Raw genomic sequence first — 25,115 nt, 5'->3', positions numbered from 1 at the left:
GCTTGGTTTTAATGTCTTTCCCTTCCCACAGGTCTGATATGTATACTATTCTGTGTACACCTAGCTTACTTATAGTTTCCTTCTTTATGTTCAAGTCATTCACCCATTCTGAGTTTATCTTGGTGTAGGGTGTGAGGTGTTGATCCAAACCTAATCTCTCCCACACTGTCTTCCAATTTTCCCAGCAGTTTTTATCAAATACTGGATTTTTGTCCCCAAAGCTGGGGTCTTTGGGTTTGTCAAAGACTGTCTTACTGAGGTCATTCACCCCAAGTCTATTCCACTGATCCTCCTTTTTGTCTCTTAGCCAGTACCAAATTGTTTTGATGACCACTGCTCTATAGTATAGTTTGAGATCTGGGACTGCAAGGCCACCTTCCTTTGTATTTTTTTTTCATTATTTTCCTGGATATCCTTGATCCTTTGTTCTTCCAAATGAACTTTGTTATGGTTTTTTCTAATTCAGTAAAAAAAAATTTTTTTTGGAAGTTCAATGGGTATGGCACTAAATAGATAAGTTTGGGTAGGATGGCCATTTTTATTATATTGGCTCATCCTACCCATGAGCAGTTAATGTTTTTCCAATTGCTCAAGTCTAGTTTTAGTTGTGTCGAGAGTGTTTTGTAGTTGTCTTAATATAGTTCCTGTGTTTGGCTCAGGAGATAGATTCCTAAGTATTTTATTTTGTCTGAGGTGATTTTGAATGGGATTTCTCTTTCTAATTCTTGTTGCTGAGCTGTGTTGGAAATATATAGAAATGCTTATGACTTATGCTGGTTTATTTTGTATCCTGCAACTTTGCTAAAGTTGTTGATTATTTCGACTAGCTTTTTTGTTGATTCTCTAGGATTCTTTAAGTAGACCATCATATCATCCGCAAATAGTGATAGCTTGGTCTCCTCATTGCCAATTTTAATATTTTCAATTTCTTTTTCTTCTCTAATTGCTACTGCTAGTGTTTCTAGTACAATGTCAAATATAGAGGTGATAATGGGCATCCTTGTTTCACTCCTGATCTTATTGGGAATGCATCTAGTTTATCCCCATTGCAGATGATGTTAGTTGATGGTTTTAGGTATATACTGTTTATTATTTTTAGGAAAGACCCTTCTATTCCTCTGCTTTCTAGTGTTTTTAATAGGAATGGATGTTATATTTTATCAAAGGCTTTTTCTGCATCTATTGAGATAATCATGTGATTTTTGTTGGTTTGCCTGTTAGATATGGTCAATTATGTGGATGGTTTTCCTAATATTGAACCAGCCCTGCATTCCTGGTATAAATCCTACTTGGTCATAGTGAATGACCCTCCTGATCACTTGCTGAAGTCTTTTTGCTAGTATCCTGTTTAAGATTTTTGCATCTATGTTCATTAGGGAGATTGGTTTAATAGTTTTCTTTCTCCGTTTTTGACCTGCCTGGCTTCGGAATCAGTACCATATTTGTGTCATGAAAGGAATTTGGTAGAACTCCCTCCTTGCTTATTATGTCAAATAGTTTGTATATTATTGGGATTAGCTGTTCTTTGAATGTTTGATAGAATTCACTTGTGAATCCATCTGGCCTGATGGCCTGTTGGATTTCTTTTTCTGATATGGGATTATTTAAGAATTCTATTTCTTCTTCTGTTAGTCTAGGCAATTTTTATTTTTGTAAGTATTCATCCACATCGCCTAGATTGGCATATTTATTGTCATATAATTGGACAAAGAAGTTTTTAATGATTGCCTTAATTTCCTCTTCATTGGAGGTAAGATCTCCCTTTTCATCTATGATACTGTTAGTTTGCTTTTCTTCTCTCCTTTTTTTAATTAGATTGACGAGTACTTTGTCTATTTTGTCTATTTTGTTTGTTTTTTCAAAGTACCAGCTTCTTGTCTTATTTATTAATTCAATAGTTTTATCACTTTCAATTTATTAATTTGTCCCTTAATTTTTACAATTTCTAATTTGGTTTTCTTCTGGGGGTCTTTAATTTGTTCGCTTTCAAGTTTTTTGATTTGCATGTCCAATTCATTGATCTCTGCCCTCCCTAATTTGTTAATATATGCACTCAGGGATATGACATTTCCTCTGACTAATCTTTGTGAATGTGCCATGTGCTGCTGAAAAGGAGTATTCCTCTTTATCCCTATTTATTTTTCTCCATATATCTATTAACTCTAAATTTTCTAAGATTTCATTCACCTCTTTTACCTCTTTTTTATTTGATTTATCTAAATTTGATAGTGGTTGGTTCAGATCTCCCACTAGTATGGTTTTATTATCTCATACACACATAGTGGTTGGTTCAAATCTTTCACTAATGTGGTTTTACTGTCTATTTCCTCCTTCAATTCTCCTAGTTTCTCCATTACAAATTTTGGTGCTATACTATTTGGTGCATACATGTTGATTAGTGATATTTCCTCATTATCTATAGTCCCTTTTAACAAAATAATTTACCTTCCCTATCTCTTTTAATCAGGTCTATTTTTGCTTTGGCTTAGTCAGATATCATGATTGCTAATCCTGCCTTCTTTCTGTCAGTTGAGGCCCAATAGGTCTTACTCCAACCTTTAATTCTGACCTTGTGAGTATCTACCCACCTCATGTGTGTTTCTTGAAGATAACATATGGTAGGGTTTTGGATTCTAATCCATTCTGCTATTCATCTACGTTTTATGGGTGAGTTCATCCCATTCATGTTCAATGTTATGATTGTCATTTGTAAATTCCCCAGCATTTTGGTATCCTCCCCTAATTCTGACCTTTCTTCTTTTACCTTTTAAACCAGTGATTTACTTTAAATCAGTCCCCTTAGTCCCCTCCCTTGTTATGCTTCCCTTTCTGGCCCCTCCCTTTTGGAACCACAGTTCTTGAATGAAAAGCTTTAAGAGATATTCCATATCTTTGACCCAATGCCAATTAAAGACATACTCAAATGTGGTTGACTGAACTGTATGTATTTTGAGAAAGATTCTGTTTTGAATAAAGTTGATAGAGACCAAAGAAATTAAAATTAGCATATTGATTTATTAGCAAGGCATGCAGTTGCATAACAAATCAGATCCAAGATCCCTCAGTTGACATTTGACGATTATCAAACTTTTTAATAGTTAATAATGAGAATCAAACTTGCACAGTATTGAGTTGTGTGGACTTTCTTTCTGATTGTCCAGAATTTTAAAAAATCTTGTGCTTATTTCAAGAATATCCTGGTACATTTTATGATTATTCCCTAAACTTATCATAAGATGTATGGGCAATATCTCAATTCCCCATTTACTTAAAATTTCTCTCTTGAAAATCTTTATTTTTTTACCTTTACTGTTCACTTGATCCCATCTCATCTTTTTCCCAACCATATGCTAGTCTAATATTACACTGAGTCTATACCATATTACTTAATCTAATTGATTAAATCCAGTTTAATAATTTCAAAAAAAAAGCTTCATTTCTGTTTATAATCTAGTTTCTCTATCATCTTTAGGAAAGGGGAGAAAGATTATATGTGTTTAACTTTAATCGTCAGACTTCCAAATATACCAAGTTAGTATAATTTGGAAATTTATAATAAAGATTTTATAATTTAGTAAAAAATTTAGACTAATTCATAATGCTATAAATTTCTACAGACTGGGAAAAAAGATTCCTTCCTTCTTATCTGTGCATTGTGTAGATAGAATTCTCTCCCCAAAGCCTATCTTACTCAGCATCCTATTTGTCTGCCTACACTGTATGAACTGATGGAGGATAAAAGTTTTGTTGTGGCACCTCCTTCCTCTCTTTTTCCCAGAACAATGTGGTTGAGGAGGCTGGCTGGGAGCCAGGTGACACCTGTGGTCAGTTAGGTTGGAAAATTAGACTTTATACTTCTATCCTTTTTTATTTTTTCTACTTTGTTATTATTAATAAACCTTTTTAAAAAGTAATACTTTGAATTATTGATATTAATTTAAATTTAACAGCATTTAGCTTGGCCAGAGTCAGACATAGAAAATACATTTTCTTTTTGAAGACTTTAAAAGTTTCTTTTTACATTCTTTTTCTTTTGACGGAGGAAGCCACAGAAAGTTAACAGCATTTTCCAGAACACAGACAAATAATATAGGTAGCACATAAATGGTCTTGCAGGTACCTTGTTTCCTCCCACTGAAAATGTAATTTTAAAAGCCAGTGCATAAAATTTTCCAAAAGAAATCCCCAAAATCTTTAATTTGTCAGGTAGAAGTGGGCCTTTCAGAGCAGAGGGCATGATACTTCAGACAGCGCAACCCAGCAAAACCAGTAGTTCTTTTGGTAAGGGTGAGGTTGTTCAATATCCAGTCTTGATTTCCTTAAACTACAGTAATCAAAAGTGCTGAATTTTGGATAAAATAATTTATTAGTTGTATCCTTTGTCATTTTAGATTAAATTTCACAGTATTTAAGGGTGCTTTTTTTTGTTATTCCAAGTCGAACCAGAATATGAAAAATTTAGCAAGGGGGTTCCTTTCAGTATGCTTGTATTGGATCCCATTATTCTCCTAAGCATTTTCCCTTGCCTTTATTTTCTTAAAAAGACTGTCCCACCAATGTGGAGGCTTACCTTAGCTCAGAAAATTGTGGTTGAGGTTGAGGGGGAGTGTCTTCTCATTTCTTTTATTTTGAACCATGTTTTTTTCCCCCCTTAATATAGCTTGTTCGTTATAATTTTGAAACATTCACTTTTGATTTCCTTATTTACATTTACATTGTTGTAGTCAATGTGTATATTGTTTTCTTGGGTTCTGCTTAAGTCACTTTGCTTTAGTTCATGTGTGTCTTTCTATTCTCTGTATTTGTGACTTTCGTTTCTCACATAATAATATTCCATTAAATTAATTTACCACAACTTATTTAACTATTCTTCAGTCAATGAGCATCTACTTTGTTTCCAATTATTCATTGTTATAAAATGTTGAATAATTTGGCATGTATGGGAACTTCTTATTGATGGCCTTCTTTGGGTACAAATATAGTAATAGAATCTCTGAGTCTAAGGATTTGTACATTTTAGTCATCTTATTTGTGAATTTGTAAAATTCAAATTTGCATGCTTGTCCTGATTCATGGCTTCACCAACAATATACTAGTGTGACTACATTTCTACCATCCCTCCAATATTTACTATTCTGATATTTTGTTGTCTTTGCTAATTTGTAGGGCATCATAAAGTCTAAAGGGTTGTTTTGTTTTGTACTTGTCATTATTAGTGATTGGAGTATTCTTCATGTGGTTGTCATCAAGATGTTAATAGGAGAAGGCAACAAATAATGGGGAGCAAGAGGTGAAAAATAGTTTGAGGAAGTCAGGAAAATATGAAGTGGCCAGGAAGTGGCCTGATCGACTCAGCCAGATGAGGTGAAAGCTCACTAATTAGACCCTACAGCCTTAGATGTTGGTGTCAACTTAAGTGGATGGAGTAAATAGCAAGAATTCAAGCACCCTGAATGATATAGAAGACTATTATAGGTGACTAAAAGGATTGATGAGGAATACTCAAGGCCCAACCATGATTACTATATAAGGCCTGAAATGGTGGCAGAATCTGTCTATAAGGTTTTGTTAGTGATAGACCAGAAACAGAAAGTAGAGATTAGGATTTAGGTATGAAGAAAATGTAGAGCATTGGCAAAAACATTGTTGAAATGACTGGTCTGGGGAATGGCAATGAATCTGTAAAGCTATTAGTAGAGAGGATAATAGCAAGGGGCTAGTTGATTGGATATTTCAATAATAGGTTAAACAGAAAAGAAATTAGTGACATGTGAGGATTACTAGGCGACAGACAACATGAGAATCTGAACCCCAGGTGAGGAGGAAACAATTCTGAAGAATGACATTTTACTAAGTGTGGCTAAACTTATATGGTGCAGATGGCTAGAAGAGGTGAAAATTACTAGAACTGAAGAGGTCAAAGAATTGTGTAAAAAGGATTTTGGGTTCTTCTAATCTATGCTATATCTGACACCCTATTTTTTCACCAGGGATGGGAACTTTGGACAATAATAGCATTTATATAGTGCTTTAAGATTTTCAAAGTGCTTTACAAATATTTAAGCACTTCTGGTGGTACTTTACTATCTAGAAAACTTAAGCTCTTCTGACCTTCAGGGATTTTTTTTCCTATCATTTCCTTTTTTTCTAAATTACATATTAAAACAATTTTAACATTCCTATTTTTAGATTTTGAATTTCAAATTCTGTCTTTCCACTCCCTTCTTTCTGAGGTGAACAACTTGAAATAGATTATATATACACAGTCATGCAAAACATATTTCCACATTAGCCATGCTGCAAAAGAAAACACAGACCAAAAAAGAAAACAAAAACAAAGTTAAAAAATATGTTTGAATCTGCATTCAGATTCCATCAGTTCTTAATCTGGAGATGGATAACATTTTTCATTACAAGTCCTTTGGAATTTTCTTGGATCAACATATTGATACGAATAGCTAAATCATTCACAGTTTGTTATTTTACAAGTTTTCCATTTATGTATATAATATTTAATTCATATAAGTCTTTTCAAGTTACTATAAATATTTTTGTACACATAGATCCCTTTTTCTTTTTTTTGATCTCTTTGGGATATAAATCTAGTAGTGGTATTGCTAGGTCTGAGAGTATGTACAGTTTTATAGTCCTTTCAACATAATTCCAAAGTGTTCTCCAGAATAGTCTTGTTCAGATTACAACTCCCGCAGTGCTTTAGTGTCCCAACTTTTCCACATACTCCCCAACTTTTGTCATTTCCTTTTCTGTCATATTAGCCAATCTGATAGGTTTGGTGGTACCTCAGAGCTATTTTAATTTTCATTTCATTAATAGCGATTTAGAAATTTTTTTTCATATTACTATAGATAGCTTTGATTTCTTCTTTAATCTGCCTGTTCATATCCTTTGAACATTTTTCCAATTGGGAATGACTTACATTCTTATAAATTAGACTCAGTTCACTATATATTTGAGAAATGAGGCCTTTATCAGAGAAACTTCTTGGAAAATTTTTCCCAAGTTTCCTGTTTTCCTTTAAATTTTGGGAGCATTAGTTTTGTTTGTGTAAAACCTTTTAAATTTAATATAATTTTTACATTATATTATATTACATTTTACATAACATACATTACATTTTACATGAAGTATAAAACCACATGAAGTGGTTACTAGTAATTGTTCTCTGTCTCTTAATTATTCATAAATTTTTCCCCTATCCATTGATCTGACAAGTAAAGTTTTCCATGTTCCCCTAAGTTGCTTGTGATATCATGATTTATATCTAAGTCATGTACTCATTTTGACCTCATCTTGTATATGGTATAACGTGTTGGTCTATACCTAGTTTATGCCAAACTGCTTTCTTAGTTTTCTCTGCAATTTTTCTCAAATAGTGAGTTCTTGTCCCAAAAGCTTGGATCTTTGAGTTTATCAAAACTTAGATTACTTTGGTCATTTACTACTGTGTATTGTATACCTAATCTGTTCCATTGATCCATCATTCTATTTCTTAGCTAGTACTATATTCTTTTGATGACTGCCAGCCGTTTGAGATCTGTTACTGCTGGGCCACTTTCTTCATAGGTTTTTCATAAATTCCAGTTATATTCTTTACTTTTTGTTATTCCAGGTAAATTTTCCTATTGTTTTATCTGGTTCTATTAAGTAATTTTTGTAAGTAGTTTGATTGGTACGGCACTGAATGAGTAAACTAATTAAGATAGAATTGTCATTTTTATTATATTGGCTTGGCCTACCCATTAGCACGTATTATATTTCTGGTCATTTAGATCTCACTTTATTTGTGTGAAAGTGTTTTGTAATTGTGTTCACATAGTTCTGGCCTTGTCTTGGCAGATAGACTCCCACATATTTTATATTTCCTGAAATTATTTTGAATGGGGTTTTTCTGCTTCTTACTGCAGGACTTTTTTGGTGATATAGAGAACTACTGATGATTTATGTGGGCTTATGGTATATCCTTTAACTTGGCTGAAGTTAATTATTTCCACTAGTTTTTTAGTTGATTCTATAGAATTTCTAAGCATAATATATCATGTGCTCAAAGTGATAATTTTTGCTTATTCTAATTCCTTCCCTTTCTTTTTCTTCTCTTACTGTTATAGCTAGCATTTCTAGTATGATATGGAATAATATTGATGATAATGGGCACCCTTGCTTCACCTCCGTAATCTCATTGGAAAGACTTCTAACTTATTCCTGTTATAGTTATTGCTTGCTGATAGTTTTAGTTGGATATTACTTATCATTTCAAAGAAAGCTCCATTTATTCCTATGCTTTCAAGTGTTTTCAATATTTGTATTTTGCATTGTAATATTGTATTTTGTTAAAAACTTTTCTACATCTCTTTAGGTAATATGTGATTTTTTGTTGTTTTTATTATTGATATAGTCAGTTATACTGATAATTTTCCTAATATTAAACCATTCCTGGTATACATCTCATCAGGTGATAGTCCCCGGGATTCTTAACAGCTGAGGTTTCACTGTATTAGTATTATAGGATTTGGAACTGGCAGGGCAGTAAAAATTAGAACCATCAAAATTATATAACCCAATTTCCTTTTTCCTCCACATAAGGAAACAAGCCCAGAGAAGTCAAGTAATGTTAAAGGTTACAAAGGTAGCAGCACATAGCCAGGATTAAAGACTAGATCTTTCAATTCCATTTCTTAAGGCTTTTGCCAAAATGCCATGGTCGTCTCCATGTCGACCGCCTCTTTTTAAATCTACTTTTAATATTTTTAATATGGAAAAAAGTTTCTTGGTTCAATTTAGGACATTAGGAACAGTGGACAGCTGTGCTTCTCTTATCTTCTGGTAAAGCAGTACATCAGGGATTCCTTTGGGGGAACAGAGTAAATAGATGTTCTTTGTTCTAGTTCCTTCTTATATCATTGAAGATGTATGGGAGGAGGCACTTCTGTCTCTGTCTAGATCTACAATCTTATACAGTTGCATGAAAACTGTTTAAGTCAATTCCTTAAGATTTTTTTAATAAGAGAAGAACGAATATTTACCTTAATGGAGGAGAACTTCAGACTTGAACTTAACCAGTTGGATTTGAGTGTCTTGTTTTTCACACAAATCTGGTCTTCATGATAGATAGTGTCCAGGTTGGCATGATGGTTTGAGGTGTTTTAACTTAGAGTTAGGGTCTTCCATTACATGGAACTCGATGACCACAAGCAGGAATTCACTGAACCTCTTAGAGCCTCAATTTCCTTTTTCTAAAAAGGAAAATAATATCTAATTCATAGGCTTATCATGTGACCCAAATGATATTCATGCTAAACTCATTGCCTTGAAGTGTTGTATAAATATTGGCTGTTCTTAATGTCATATACTTTGATGAATGTGATGTCATTAATGTTGACTTGTCCACCAGTTGAAATTTTAACTCTTCCATCCCTTCTCATCCATCTTTCCATAAAATATCTATATCATTTTTATCTTACATAGTGGAGGCTTTCATCTGATTCTCTAGTACTTTTTAGTTTACAAGATACTTTCCCATATAGTTTTTCATTTGGTACCTATTATCATCACCATTGTTTTCATTTCACTCTTAACAACCCAATGTAATCAGTGTAGATACTCAACCCTATTTTACATAAAAGTTGAGACTAAGGTTAAGTGATTTGCCCAAGATTATAGTTTCTAAGTGTGAGATTTGGGAGTAATACTCAAAGTTTTTGACCCTTAGACCTTGATTTCCCCTGAACTTCATTGGGAGCCTTGTGAAAATTATTTCAGATAGAGGGAATGAGAGATGCAGAAGACTAGAGAGAAATAGTAGCCAACTTGTTGAACTAGGTTAAAACAGACGTTCTTTTGGAGTAATGTGGAATTGAGATTAATTTTAATGATAGTTTCTAGCCCTATCATTATAAACCCTTGACTATTAAATGATTCCACAGTTACAAACTAATCACAAACATTGGTTCTTTTTTAATGTACAGATTTGACTTTTTCATGGGAAGTCAGGGAGTAGTTAACATTTTCATATATGAATATTGAAGTCACATGCCATTTCCCACTTCTGAGTCAATGTAAAATAAGAGAAAAGAAGTTCAAATTAAAAAAAACAAACCCTTTCCTCCTTATTGTCTTGATAATCATTCCCACTGAATCAGGTCACTTATAGGAGCTTAGTAGGTAAATTAGAATACAGTATTAAAAAAAATCTTTTTATAAAGGACTCCAGAAAGCATCTAAAATTTGATGCAGCATGATTTTGTAGTTCAGTGTATTGAGAGCTAGGCCTGGGGATTCCTGAGTTCAAATGTGGCCTCAGACATGTGTGGACTAGAATTGGGGTGGGGGTGGGGGACTCATACACCCAGAAATCACTCGAATGAATAGACAGGAGACTTTGATAGATGCTAGCAGAGATCATGTGGCTTTATTTAGAAAGGGGGAAGGATAGAGAGACAGAGACAGAATGGGAGCACTGTATGGAGGTGCTCAAATGAACTTGGAATTTATAGGAATCTAACACAATATTTCTCTAATATGTCGCTCATCACATATGTGTGCCATAATGCTTTTATATGTTATATTTCTTCATCTTGCTTTATCCTTAAGTTTTCCCAATGCTTCTAAGAAGCCCATGGGAGCATTCCTTAAGTTTATAATGTCTTGAGTCAGATTTTAGACATGTCCAAGGCCTTTCTGGCTGAAACATTTTAGTTCATGTCATGATTATAACTTTTTAAGTTTTAAGATATCTCCCATGAGAAGTAGGACACCCATATTCTTCCCATGGGAACCAAAAGAAAGGGGGAGAAGGATGGTGCATCTCTTAGCCACATTAGAAAAGAGTGTATTAAAGTATATTATGTATAATATGTATAAAGCTGCTTGGGGAGGGGAGTTTTCTCTGCTCTTCATAAGGAGAGACTGGTATCTCCCTAGCAAAGGACACCTAATTTTCATTAATTTTCTAAGGAAAGTTGCCAATCTATGAGCACTAATATTAATCAATTTATGCTGGGGAATAATGCACAATTTCATTGCATAAAGACTGTTCCTAGCTATGTGACCTCAGACACTTAACCCCCCATTGCATAGCCCTTAGCAGTCTTCTGTGTAGGGAAGCAATATATAGTATTAATTGGAAGGTAATGGTTTAAAATAGTGGGGGGTGGGGTGACTTGAAATCCTGCTTTCTGTAGAAACTCTTCAAATTCAGTAAATTAACAAATGACTGCACTTTCAGTGATCATTCTGTAGTATGTTAGTTATTAGACTAGAGAATTGTGGTTGAAAATGTAACAGGAAGGAAGTCAAGAACATTAGGACTTTCACTTTTTGTCTTTAAAGTTGTTCTTTTTAATATTTTTGTATGTTTGGTTTTGTTTTGGTAGCTGTTTTCAGAATTTACCAAGTTTGGACTTCTGGAAGTAGTGAAGATTTAATTCAATAAACAATGAAGGCCAACTATAGGTATAAGACATTGAAGAGGGAAGGAAATTGAAGTAATGATTTGAATTTGAAGTAGTTTAATATATTAAGTAAACAGAAATATGAAGCATTCAGCTCTCCCTAACAATCTTACACAGAATGATTATTATCTGGACTGCAATTATACAAAGCTTTTATTTTGGAAAACTTATAATCATATCAACATCGTAATATTTGAGCTACATTCCCAGAAAATCAAAATGTCACTGATCAATTTTTTTTTCTTTCAGAATTTAAATGAATATGTTGCTGCATTAATCACACTGAAACAAAAAATAATCGATACAGAGTAAGTAAAAATGTTTTTAAAAGATATTTTAGGTGAACAAAACAGTTTTGTTATTTGGTTATAACATATAGGTCTGAGGAAAGTAAGTATACCTGTTTCCTAATTATGCCAGTACAGTGACCTTGGGATCTTTATTGTCAGGCTCACATGAGTTTTCTTTTTGGTTCCCAGACCGGCATTGGAGAATAGTCTCTTGTCTCTATAGTGACTGTCAGTATAATTTCAAGTTGTTTTATTAGTGAGATTTTAATTTTTTTTCTTATATCAAATTTTTTAGTGAATAAAAATCCATTTTTTTCTCCCTTTCACATTTCTCCTACCCTCTGTTGGAAAAAAGAAAAACTTGTAACCCTTGTACTTATTTTTTTACATTGTAAAGCAAAAAATTTACATATTGGTTATGTCTAAAAAATAGGCAGGGGCTATTCAAAATTAAACCTATACTGAGAATTTTTGAACACCCCTTTTTTTTCTGTGTTATTGAACCTATGGCTCACTTGCCTGAGGACATTTCTCACATGACCCGCCCCTCTGCCCACCAAATCAATCAAAAGATTCTTTGGTGAAAGTGATTGGAGCAAAAAGATTGACTAGAGTTGGTTTCTGGAAACTGTCCTTTTATACTTTTTGAAAGGTATTGACTTTAGTAAAGAGATGATTCCTAATTAAAAAAAAAATGGGAGTGTTTCTTCCCTCCTCTGTCTGGGGTAAGGTGGTGGTTGTGGGGTGCTCTCATGAGGTGTGAGGATTGCAGATTTGGCACTCAGTCTCTAAGGTCACCATCACTGCCCTATATGTTTCAGTCTACCCCCTCAGACCATCACTTCTCTATTAGGAAATGGATAGCGTTTCATCATGGGTTCTCTAAAGTTTTGGTTAGACAGAATTCTTAAGGCCTCAGAGTGGTCATTACAATAATTTTCGTATAGTATAAATTGTTCTTTTGGTTCTGCTCACTTTTCACTACTTCAATTTATAAAAGTCTTCCCAGGTTTCCTACCCATTTCATCATTTCTTATATTACAGTAGTATTCCATTATATTCATTTATAATAAAATTGTTTAGCCATTCTTTCATTGTTGGACATTTACCTTAGTTTCCTGTTCTTTGCAATCACGAAGAGTTGCTATCAATATATTTGTACATATGGATCATTTTCGTCTTCCTGATCTCTTTTGGATCTATGCTTATGAATGGATTTTTAAGGTCTAAGAATAAGTACAATTTTGTAACCTTTTGAGAATAATTTAACATTTCTTTCCAGCATGGCTTGATAATCCATAGCTTCAAATGGTGGACTAAAATTAAAGATCCATGGGTGGGATTTTAGGATTAATCAACATTCTTTTCATGGAGTGTATAGAACATTAGAACATGCTTTAATAATATGTATCTTGGATAATTTTCATTTTTCACGGTGTTAATTTTGAACAAGACTTTTTGCCTTCATCCATTCTCTTTCCCTCCAACAAAAAAGAGGAGGGACATGGGAAGGGAGATAAATGTATTAGCCAGGAAAAATTTAAAAATTTTAACCATTTACTTTGTTCACTAGCAAATTTCCAGCCTTTTTTTCCTTAACCAATTTGTATTATTAACTTGGAAGAAGTGACTATTTACGAGATTGGTAGCTATCTTGTAGAATCAAAGTGACTTAAAATAACAAATGAGATCTTACAGGATCCATTCTGAGAAATAGTTTTAAGATACTTGGGTTAAATGGCTGGGGTCTGCCCCTATTATGTTTTATTAGTTTTAGATAGTAATTTAATAAAATATTTTTAGAAGTAAAATTTTGTGACTTGTTGATCCTAGAGTAAATTTGTTAAACTTTTGGTTTACTTTGTATGCCACACCAGTATGTAATTTATATATTTTATAGCATTAATAACCTATGTGATTGAGATTTTTCAGACAAAAATGCAAGTTGTTGGTTCACTTTATATTTATATCATAAATAATGTATTCTCCTTTCTCTTTTGTTCACAGTAATTTGCTGACAGAATATCAGAAGAAATGTGATGATATCCTTTGTAATAGCTTTTTACTTCTAAGTTCATTTATTTAATGCACATTCCTTTAAAAATATCTTATTTATGTCCATTTTTTAAAAAGAAGTCTTTTATAGTTTCTTACTTAGAAGATTTAGGCTTTAGTAAAAATGCACTTTACTAGTTTAGTATTTATTGTCATATTTAATAGTCATTGTTAATAATTCTAATTAGGAAATTAACTCTGCTATTAATTCTAGAATCTTAGGAAAGGTTCAAGCCTTTTGTATATAGTTTACATCATCTTTAAAATGGACTTAGTACATATTCTTTATTAACCTGAAGATGATGTTCTAAGAATTAGCAAACATCACCTTAAGAGCTTTAAAAGAAATCTACTATAGCATATAAGTTGATAATAATTATGAATGTTTGCCCAAGATGTTTAGATCATGAAATATTCTGGTTAAATATTTATGTTAGCATTCAAATATATACACACAAAGCACATGCCATTCATGAATTAACAGATGGTACAGAATGTACTCACTTATCATTTTTTGTAGAGTTCTCTTAAATCCCCTGGATTTTTTCTTCCTCTGACTCCTTTGATTATAGATAAACAGGAATTTATTCTGTCAATCAATAAGCATTTATTAAGTACTTCCTGCTGACATCGAGTGCATTGAGGGAGATACCATATACTTATATTGAGTATTACATAGATTACATACACAGATAAGCTAACTACAAGGTAGTTAACAGTTGGATTAGGAAAGGCTTCATGTAGAAGACAGAGATTATAAAGTGGTGCATTGCACATGTGGGAATGACAGCTAGGACAAAGGTATTGAGAGAGGAAAGAGTACCCTATGTTAGGAAAAGAAAGAAGGCTTATTTGGCTGGATCATAGAATGTGGGAAAGGGAGTGATGCATAATAAAGTTATGAAAGGTATTATTTTGTGCTGTTTAACCATCAGTTAATTTAAGTTTTTTATATTTAGGTTATGCATAATTGTTTATAAAAGCATGTGAAAACATAAAAAATACTCCTTTTATGTTAAAGTCTTTATTGCCTTAAGTCAATATAAACTTTCTGGCTTTCAGTATTATTTTCTTGCTTTGGGAAAGGACCAGTGATAGAATTTGGGAATAAATTCTATAAAAATAGAATAGCACAAATAAAATGCATTGTGAGGTTCAAATGGGAAAGATAAAGTGAAATAAGAAATGTTTCACTAAAGAAGGAGTGTTTGGGACTTTAAAGGTGAGAATTCAATGTAAAGAGATAAAAGGAGATGTGGAAAATGTGGGAAATATTCAGGAGATTAACAAATGTAGTTTTGATTACAGCTCTGTGGACAGCAGTAGTTTAAGGCTGATACTTTGGGTAGCCCCAGCTTTTCAAGGGCCTTGGATACTAGATCCAGGAATTGGAATTGTATTCAGTAGTCAGATTGTAGTCATTCAAAGAGTTTCAAACAGAAGAATGACTTGACCAATTTATGAGGAAGGTTAGTCTGGCAGCAGTATAGGAGAAAGGAAAGAATATGTTTATTGTAGGAACTTCAATAAATTATTAGAGTAGAATAGAAGAATTAATGAACAGCCATGAGGACTCTTTCATATATTTCATTCAACGGAAATAATGTGAAATTCAACCTAATCTGATTGCATATTTTCTTTTTTTTGAAATTGCTTTTTTCCCTTCTAATTTAAAAGTGGTTTTGAAAGCCTATATCATAAAGGAATATGTAAATGTTCCATTACTGTAACTCATTATTTAAAGCTACTTTCAAATTACTACTATGTATTTGAGATATAGGACTTTAAGAAGAGTGCTTTTTAATTATTCCACTGAAAATGGAAATAGATTTAGGAATTCTTGAATGATGTTTCATAGATCTTTATTTTTATTACTGGCATTAATTTCATTACCTCTTTACTCTAGAATGAGCTAAGATTTTCTTAGCAGAAATCTTTTAGATTTTTTAAAAGTCATGATTTTGTTTCATATGTATTACATATATTACACCTATTTCATACATATATTTTTGTATATTGAAACATCTATATCTGAGTAACTCATTAAAGTCTTGCCTCATCCTACTCCTACACATAAAACCCTAATGAAGCTTTGGAGATATTTCATTTTATTGCATCATTAAAAATGGCTACTTAAGGATCTAGACTATAGTTGTTTATATAAGTTTCTGTTCATTTTTAAACAATCAGGAATTTCTTTAAATACCTACTGTGTTCCGACTGCTAGGGATTCTAAGAAAAAAATAAAATGTGTGTAGAAAATGGATATAAGGTAGGTTAGGGAGAAAGAGAAAGACTTCATGTAGAAGTTAATGTGGGAGTTCAGTACTGAAGAAAATTAGGCTGAGATAGGATGGAATACATTACAACATTACAGAAAGCCCATGGTGCATCCTGTGTGGAACACCAAATAGGACAATGTATGCAGATAGGTATAAGTATGTTATAAGAGAATTTGGAAAGTAGGAAGAAGCCAGGTTGTGAAGAGTTACAAATAATTAAATATATTATCTGAGAAGTAGTATGTAACTGTTGGGGAAATCTATCACTAGCTATAGGAAAATAATATAATTAATAGTTTTCTAAGTTTTCTTTAACTCAAGGTTACAGTTGCAGTTTGCAGAAAGGTAAGCATAGATTTCAATGTTATAATTTACATGGGCCTTGTTTTTGAGTGGATATCCCTCTCACTATAGTAAAGGAACTGATAATGTACATGTCAATAAAAAATTTGATATCTGCTCCTTAATGACATCTTTCAGGTAGCTAGATGGGACAATGATTAGAGTGCTAGTCTGAAGTTAGAAAGACTCATTTTCCTGAGTTCAAATATCTGACCTCAGGCACTTAATTTGTGACACTGGGCAAGTCCCTTAACTGTTTGCCTCAATTTCTTCATCTGTACAATGAGCTAGAGAATGAAACAACAAACTAAGAGATTTGACAAGAAAACTCCAAAATGGGACCACAAAGAATTGACTGTGACTGAAACAACTGAACAAAGTCTGAATTAATGACACTTTATTTAGGAGCACAAGTCTTTGAAAGGACTGCTCCCCTTTATCATGTGGTTATCTGAACATCTACCCAGGGAATATAACCTTGTTTATTAGACTTACTTTTTTAGTTACTTAAGTGCCCACTCCCATTATTATTTAAATGTAACTTCATTACATTCTAGTGCAAACACCAAAACATGGAGATGGGTTCTGATAAAGGGACACATGTAATACCCAGTGGAATTGCTCATCTGCTATGGGAGGAGTTGGGGAAGGGGAGGAAGGAATAGAAAATGATTTTTATAACCAAGGAATAATGTTTGAAATTGACCAAATAAAAAAAATAATGTTAAAAAAATGTAACCTCATTCACCAAAAGGCTTTTTGGAAGTCAGCAATTTATTAGCATTATAACACTTCAGCTAGTTGTCTATTAGGATTTCTTCAGAATACTAGATATTACTCAGATGTTAGTAAACACAAGAGGGTCTGCAGAGCTTTTCTACACTGACTCTTTTATTTTTATTATAGCTTTTGAGCCCTTTTTTCTTCAATGATGTTTAGCCAACATTAAATTGCATTTATGTTGATGTTTTAATACCAGAAGATTATTTTGTATGATTTGGACTATTTAATTTGTTTTAATGACTTTGCTATTGGAATGCATTATGAAAATATATATATATATATATACATACATATATATATATTAATTTTTAGTAGTGTTTCATTTTACAATTATCTTAGTTACTTGCTTAGAACCAAAACATGCACTTAAGAATTTCAGGTGAGTATAAGCTAACTAATCTCATTTCAGCTTAATGGATTAGGCTGTCTCCAATGAGAGGTTGTACTATAAATTCGCTTGGCAGTGGTCAGGCATTTAGTCTTCCAATAGATTGGAAAGATTTATTAATGACCTCTTAAAGAATTCTGTTTGGTATGTTTTTGCCAATAAAGGAAAAAAGTAATAACTATATCAAGGAGCAGATGATGACATGCAAATAGAGCTAATCAGACTCACAGAACATAGTAATCACAACAATAGCAAGAGTGCTATCAAACCTCTCATTTGTAAAAGTAAAGTTGTATAATGAAGAATTTAAGTTTCTGTGCACTAATATTAACACATTACCTGTTCATTTTAGAGAAAACTCTGCACTTCGTAAGCAGGTGGAACAAATGCTGCAAAAAATTTCCCCTTTGGAGAAATGCCAGGAAGAACTGGGATGTTTGAAAGCAGAACTAGAAGAGAAAAAGGTACAGTAGTCAAGAGAGGAGTATTTTTTACTGTAACTCACCTAATTCTCATATATTCATTTGCTCTATGCAGTCATTTAGAGTATGTTGTATGTATATTATCCTTTGCAGATATAATTCATCTTCATTTTATTTTCTATAATTGTATGTTATCATATAGCTTTAGGTCTTTAGACTTGCCCAGATTAAGCGTAGTTTCTATCTTAAGATTCCAGGATTATTGAGGCCCAGTTAGGAATCTGGTTTTCACTTAGAATTTTAAGTCACAATAGAAAGTAGGCATAGACCAATATTTCATTCTAAACACTAAGATAAATTCAAAGTGGATATTTGATCTAGAAATAAAAGGTGACACTATAAACAAATTCAAATTCAAGGAACATGAAAAAGTTTACCTGTCAGATTTAAGAATAAGGGAATAATTCATAACCAAACAAGGCATAGACAGCATTATGAAAAATGAAATGCATAATTTTGATTCCATTAAATTAAAAAGGGTTTGCATAAACAAAATCAATACAGCCAAGATTAGAAGGGAAACAATAAATTTTGGGGAAAATATGTACAATTATCTCTGACAAAGGTTTCATTTCTCAAATATATAGAGAACTGAGTTTAATTCATAAGAATACAGAGAACTCCCCAGTTGAAAAGTGGTCAAAGAATATGAATAGGTAGTTCTTAGAGGAAGAAATTAAAACTATAATCATATGAAAAAATGCTCCAAGGCACTATTAACTAGTGGAATGCAAATTAAAGCAACTCTGAGATACTACCTCATGTCTAACAGATTAGCTATATGACCAAAAAAGGAAAATGATGAATATTGAATGGAATGTGTGAAAATTGAGATACTAATATGCTATTGGTGGTACTGTGACCCGATAAAACCATTCTAGACAGCAATATGGAGCCAGGTTCAAGGGACCATAAAACTATGCCTACCTGTTGACCAGGAATACCACTACTGACCTGTATCTAACCTGTATCCTAAAGAGTTCAGAGATAAGGAGAAAGGACCTACCTACATGAAAATATTTTTAGCATTTCTTTTTATAGTAGCAAGGAATTGAAAACTGAGGGGTTGTCCTTCACTTGGTGAATGATCGAACAAGTTGTAGTATATTGTTGTGATGGAATACTATTGTGCCATAAAAACTAATGAACAATGATTTCAAAAAACCTTGGAAAGACTTCTATGACATATTTATTGCAAAGTGAAGTGAGCAGAACTAGGAGAATAATGTATACAATAACTGAAATACTATACTAGAATCAATTGCCATTGATAATGGTTGATAAATCATTATCAGCAAAGAAAATTCCCAAATAACCATAAGGGACTTATGATGAAAATGCTATCCACAGCCAAAGAAGGAACTTTTGGAATCTGAGTGCAAGTCAAGGCATGCCATATTTCACTTTATTTCCTTTTTGAGATTTTTTATTATACATGTTATATGTGTCTTTTATCACAACATGAACAATATGGAAAAATGTATTGCTTGAAAGTACTAGTATAACCTATACCAGCCTACTCACTGTATCAGGGAGTGGAAGAGGAAGGGAAGGAGGGAGAAAGTCTGAATCCTAAAAAAACAGTTGTCAAAAAATAATTGCTACATGTAACTGAAAAAGTAAATAATTTTAAATAAAAAGAATTTGATGTCATCTTGAGATTATATGCTACCTTTAAAAAGCAATGTTCTCAAGGATTTGTTGATTTTTCTTTTTAATTTTCTTTTGCAAGGTAGTCTGTTAACTGAATGACAACTCATCTAGCAATTTTATCTCATGACTATAAGCTCTGACATGCTTTCCTTCTAATAGTTTCATTTTTAAACTTTAAATTTCGAGTTTTGACTAGTTCTTCATTAGTTTTCAATAAATAATAGTCTCAGTTTTTGAGATAAAAAAGATTTTATATGCTTAAAAAGAAACAATTCAGTATTTTTTAAGGTACTTTTAAGTAGGCAGGATATAGCAAAGGAATCTAAGAATTAAAAACAGCATTTTAACATTTACAAAGTGCTTTACATATTTGCTTTTCCCAACCTTATGATGTAGGTACTTTATAATTCCCATTTATAGGTGGGGTAACTAAGGCTGAGAGAGGTTGGCTTACTCAGGATTATACATCTAGTAACTATCTGAGTCTGGGATCAGTCTCAGGTCTTTCTGACTCCAGGGCTAACTCTCTTATCTATTGTGCTGCCTGCCAATCTCTAAGCTTGAGGATCAGGAGAATTGGTTCTTGCTTGGTTATTGGCTTTGCTGAGAGATAAATCTGACCTTGGGCATGTCTTATAACCTCTCTGGGTTTCAGTTTATATATAAAATGAATGATTCTTAGATCCTCTTCAGCTCTGTAATTCCATGATTCTAGGTACTTTAATATTGATGGTTCTAGACAATTTGGCTTTATTTGTCTTTCTTTAGGGAAAATATGATAAGCAAAAATTCAGACTCAGAAGCAGCTAATTGCAGGGTGATGATTCATGTTTGAATAAGTTTTTCCTTTTACATAATAAGGCATGAGTTTTCTTTATGCCCTTCTAAAAAGCTCATGAAATATGATTCTGTTTGTAGATATAAATTCTTATTGAGGACTTCATATCTGTTTTCAAATATACTCTTATATACAGATTTAAAAAAATAATTCAGCAACACAGACTAATAACAAATTGACTTTGTCTTAGAGCACAATGTTTCACATTTAGCGAACTTTTTAGTAAAGAGAAAGTACATTGGGAGAAGAGGGAGGCTGGTTTAGTCATTTATAATTATACAACATTCAGTGTCATTTCATTGTTCTTTATATGTTTTTGTTTGTCCTTATTTTTATTATTTATTGTTTTATTGCTTAGTTTCCTTTCTTACTCTGCATCAGTTCTTATGAATCTTGTGTTTTCGTTTTTTAGTCATAATTTCTTATACTGTAATAATATTCTATCGTAATGTTGTTATACCAATTTGTTTAGCAATCCCTTGATTTTTGAGTGCCTATTTTGTTTCTAGTTTATTGCAACTCCAACTATTATTGTAATTGGCAGCATGTCATGAATGGAACTTGTCCTTTTGCCTTTGATTTTCTTGGATTTGCTTTTAGCTAGGGGATATTTAGATTAAAGAGAATGACTATTTTAATCAGTCGTCTGTTCCCCCCCCAATAATTCCAAATTGCTTATTAGAATGATTAGAATAATTGAAAGCTTTTTCAACAGTATAATGGTATTCTCCTACAGCTACTCCAATGTGAACCATTTTTGTCTGTGATTATTGCCAATTTGCTAGTGATGAGGTGAAACTTCATGTTTTAATTATCAATATTGGAATAGAAACAATTTCTAGAATAGTGTTAAATAGTTGGAAGTGGGATATCCTTGATAAACTTTTATATTTATTGGAAAATCTGGAATTTCTGTATTGATAATGCTAGTATTTGTCTTTAAATGAACTTATTTTTCATCGTATTAAAAAATGGCCCTAGTGTCTATGTTTTTGAGGGTTTTTAACATAAGTGAGTGGTATACTTTGTTGAAGACTTTTTATTGCATCTATTAACGCAATTATAAGACTTGGAGTATTTTTATTTTTTAATGTAATTTAGTATATTTTCCTAATGTTTGCATCCCTATCAAATTCTAATTTGGTCATAGTGAGTGATTTTTAGCATTTATTGCAGGAACCATAGAATCATAATATTCTTCTGTTTTAATTCCTTAGAGTCCCTACATTTAGAGCTGGAAGGGATCAGAGATGCCATTGAGTCCAACATTGCTAATTTTATAGATGAGGAAAATGAAGCCTAGAGAAGTACATGGTTAGAGGCAAGAGCCATATTTGGATTTTCATGACTCCAGGCCTTGTACTTTATCTTCTGTGCTCTACTACCTCTCATTCTTTTAGGCTATTTTATTTTTTATTTTAACATTTAACATTTTAATATATTAATAAATTAAAATTTAATAATGTTTACATATTAATTTATAGGACTTTTAGCAAGACTTCTATTTAAATATTTGTATGTTGTTCATCTGTTAATTCTATTCTAGATCTTAAATCTGTTTATTCATATGTGCAGAAATTAGTATAATGCTTTCATATGCTTGGTAATTACATTTATTTTTCCTGAACTTGTGACTTCATAATTGTAGCGACCTCTCCAGTAAGGAAATTCTTTTTTATTAAGACAGCTCAGTGATTACTCTGTTACTTTATAGTCTTTGAAAACTTCTTGTACTAAGATAGAGTAAGTGAGTTTCCCACTGTTGTGATAAAGCTGCATTAATGAAAAACTGAGGCACAAAAGATCTGAACTTCAGGCTAGCAGTTACCAACGATAGAGGTCAATGGTCCTTCAGAAACCAAAGACCCCTTGGAGAGTCAGATCAACTTTTCAATATAATTTAATGATTACATGAGGTCTGTATGAGCCCCCTCATCCCTCACTGATATTGTTATTGGTTCTTAATTACACTGGTTGACCATGAGACTTCATCCATCATCATGGCAACCAGAAAACTCAAATCAGGCCCACATCTTCTTGGAAGAACTAACCCACAGTGCCCTCCCAGACTTAGTACTTTCTAGAGACCATGATGTTATGGTCTCTAGTCTTAGTCATCTTCTGTCTTAATCAGACTTGGTCATCTTCTGTCACATTCCCCAGAAAGTTCTTTATCTATCTATCTATTTAGCTATCATTCCTTGTACCATCAGAGTCCAGTACTAAGAAAATACCTTGTGATCAGGTTAAATCATCCTTCATACATGTTTCTTATCTCCTTCAACTAGCATGCTTGTTTTGCTCACTTGTTGAGAATTGGCCATTAGACCTGCACAAGTAATACTGTAAGCCTGAAAGCTTGATTATAATGGTTACTGTTATGCTTAACAAAACTCTTAAATTTTAAGTTGGTAATCAACTTCATACCAATAATTATAGTCTATTCCAGAGGTAGGACCTGATCCTAGGTTTTTGAACTCCCAAGCCCAGCTCCCTATTCATTACTCCAGGTTGCCTAATGTCTTAAATTTTAAAATAATAATAATAATAATGCAAAAGAATTGAATACTGAGGTTTTTTTCCCCCCTTACAAACTGCATATACGAAACTCAACACATTCATTTATAGTCACAAAAAGAAACATTCTGCTGCATTTTTGTTTTATTAATGAATTAGTGCAAAACAATTTTCAAAACAATTTTTTTTGTTGTTGTTAGAGTTCTCTCAAGATATATCAGGATTCCTATCATGAATATACTCGTGTGAAAGAAGAATGCCTAAAAAGTGATGCTCGGTAAGGTTTTAAATTTTTTAAAACAAGAAAAAATGACTATGTAGCTTATGGCTGTTAATTCCAGATTACCTGTAGTTCTTCCATGGTTAGCCTCTTTTTTTTTCATTTCTGGAATTTTGCATATTAATATTTATGGAATGTTTGCTATTTCCTCCAAACAATTCAGCTTTCTCTTCTCTGGTCAACTCTGAACTTAGCTTGTCAAGTTGTGAGTTCTTTAGGGTATATATCCTGATAGTTATTGAAATCTTGTAAAAAAAATTTTTTTTCCAACTAATTGGTATTTCCTATAAAAAGTCTGAATCCTTTTGAATGCTCATGGATTTCTTCCAGAAGGCTTTGTACTTTAATATATGGAGCTTGATATGGTCAACACAATGTTATTCATAAATGAGGGGGGACAAGAGGAGAGTGAGCAAGCCATTTTTTTAAATGCTCACCATAAGCCAAGCACTGTGCTAAGTTTTTTATAAATATTTATCATTTGATCAACCCAAAAACTGTGAGGGAAAGGTTATTAATATTGTCCTCTTTTTATAGTTGAAGGAAACAGAGTTACTCAATTAGTAAGTGTCTGAGATCAGATTTTGACTCAAGTACTCCTGATTCCATTCTACTGAGCAGTCCACTGGAAAGAGGTCACCATCCATAGGGACTATTGAATCGTAGTCACAGTGGTGAATATTTTTGGTGAACATACATCTCCTGTTTTCATGACTCACATAATGTTCATTATCGGTGGTCATTGAACAATGAGCTATTGTTATAACATCTTACAGAGACTCTTTCCTTTAAATGAGCCTAAAGGTGGCATTTTGTTCTACAAATTCAGGTGCCTTTTTATAATCACACAATCATAAATATGAGACCTATCTTCTATGATTTTCTAAAAATTAATTATAGAATGGTAAAAATATATTCATTGTTGAATATCATTTGTGAATGGCTTGTTTCCTATAAATATACTCTTCTTGTTTTTAGATAAATCAAAGATTTTGTGTAGGTGGGAAAATAAGCATATAGATTGGTAATTATACCTTCTATGTCACCTTTTTTTTTTCAGGAGTTATAAGATGAAAGATTTTCACCATGCCTTTGGTATTTTTTTCTCCAGCATGGAACTCTAATAAATATGAACTTGAGTCTATCTAGTTTCTTTCTCTTTGATACCATTCTCCCTTCTTTTATTAGCATATCTGGCACTGTGATATTAGAATCCAAAAGTGGTGCTTCCATTGTCCTTGAGAAGAGTTTATTAAAATGGATTTTGCATTTTTTTTCCTACTTGTTTACACTTTCTATTTTCATCAAGCTTTAACAATTTTGGGATGGCTTTGCTTAATTAGATGGTTTGCTAGGAATTCTTTAAACTGGTTTTACCTTCATTGTTTCTCTTTATCACATGATACTGCTCATAATCTTTACCTTTTTTCATAAGATCTTAAAATAAGTCTATGTTCTAATTTGCCTTTGGAAATCGTCTATCTCTAGAGCTTAGCACAGTGCCTGGCACATAGTATGTGCTTAATAAGTGTGTGTGAATTGGTTGTCAGTAAGGCAGATATTTGCCCATTAAAGCCTCTTTATTGTGGCAGTTAGTTTACATTGGTGAAACTAATAGATGAAATATTAGTAGAACAGTTACTGATATTATTCCTATTTTTTATTTTTAGTTTTTTATTTTCATTTCTTTAGTTAAATTGTTAACTTGCACCTCTCATATCTTTTATTTCCTTATTT

At 32.5% G+C, this 25,115-nt stretch overlaps 1 protein-coding gene across 2 annotated transcripts in view; it reads left to right on the top strand.

Annotated features, from left to right (window-relative positions):
• ICE1 (interactor of little elongation complex ELL subunit 1) overlaps positions 1-25,115 on the top strand; it is an 87,060-nt gene that overhangs the window by 7,213 nt on the left and 54,732 nt on the right. For both annotated transcript variants that reach the window (XM_056824316.1, XM_056824317.1), the window contains exons 2-6: positions 11,718-11,776; positions 13,766-13,801; positions 16,423-16,440; positions 17,961-18,072; positions 23,299-23,375. In XM_056824316.1, the coding sequence (XP_056680294.1) occupies positions 11,718-11,776; positions 13,766-13,801; positions 16,423-16,440; positions 17,961-18,072; positions 23,299-23,375 (302 nt within the window). The remainder of the gene's footprint in view (positions 1-11,717; positions 11,777-13,765; positions 13,802-16,422; positions 16,441-17,960; positions 18,073-23,298; positions 23,376-25,115) is intronic.

The sequence above is a fragment of the Monodelphis domestica genome, chromosome 3 (assembly GCF_027887165.1).
Source record: "Monodelphis domestica isolate mMonDom1 chromosome 3, mMonDom1.pri, whole genome shotgun sequence".
NCBI classification, from domain to species: Eukaryota; Metazoa; Chordata; class Mammalia; order Didelphimorphia; family Didelphidae; genus Monodelphis; species Monodelphis domestica.
This window is presented reverse-complemented; position numbering and strand designations above follow the sequence as displayed.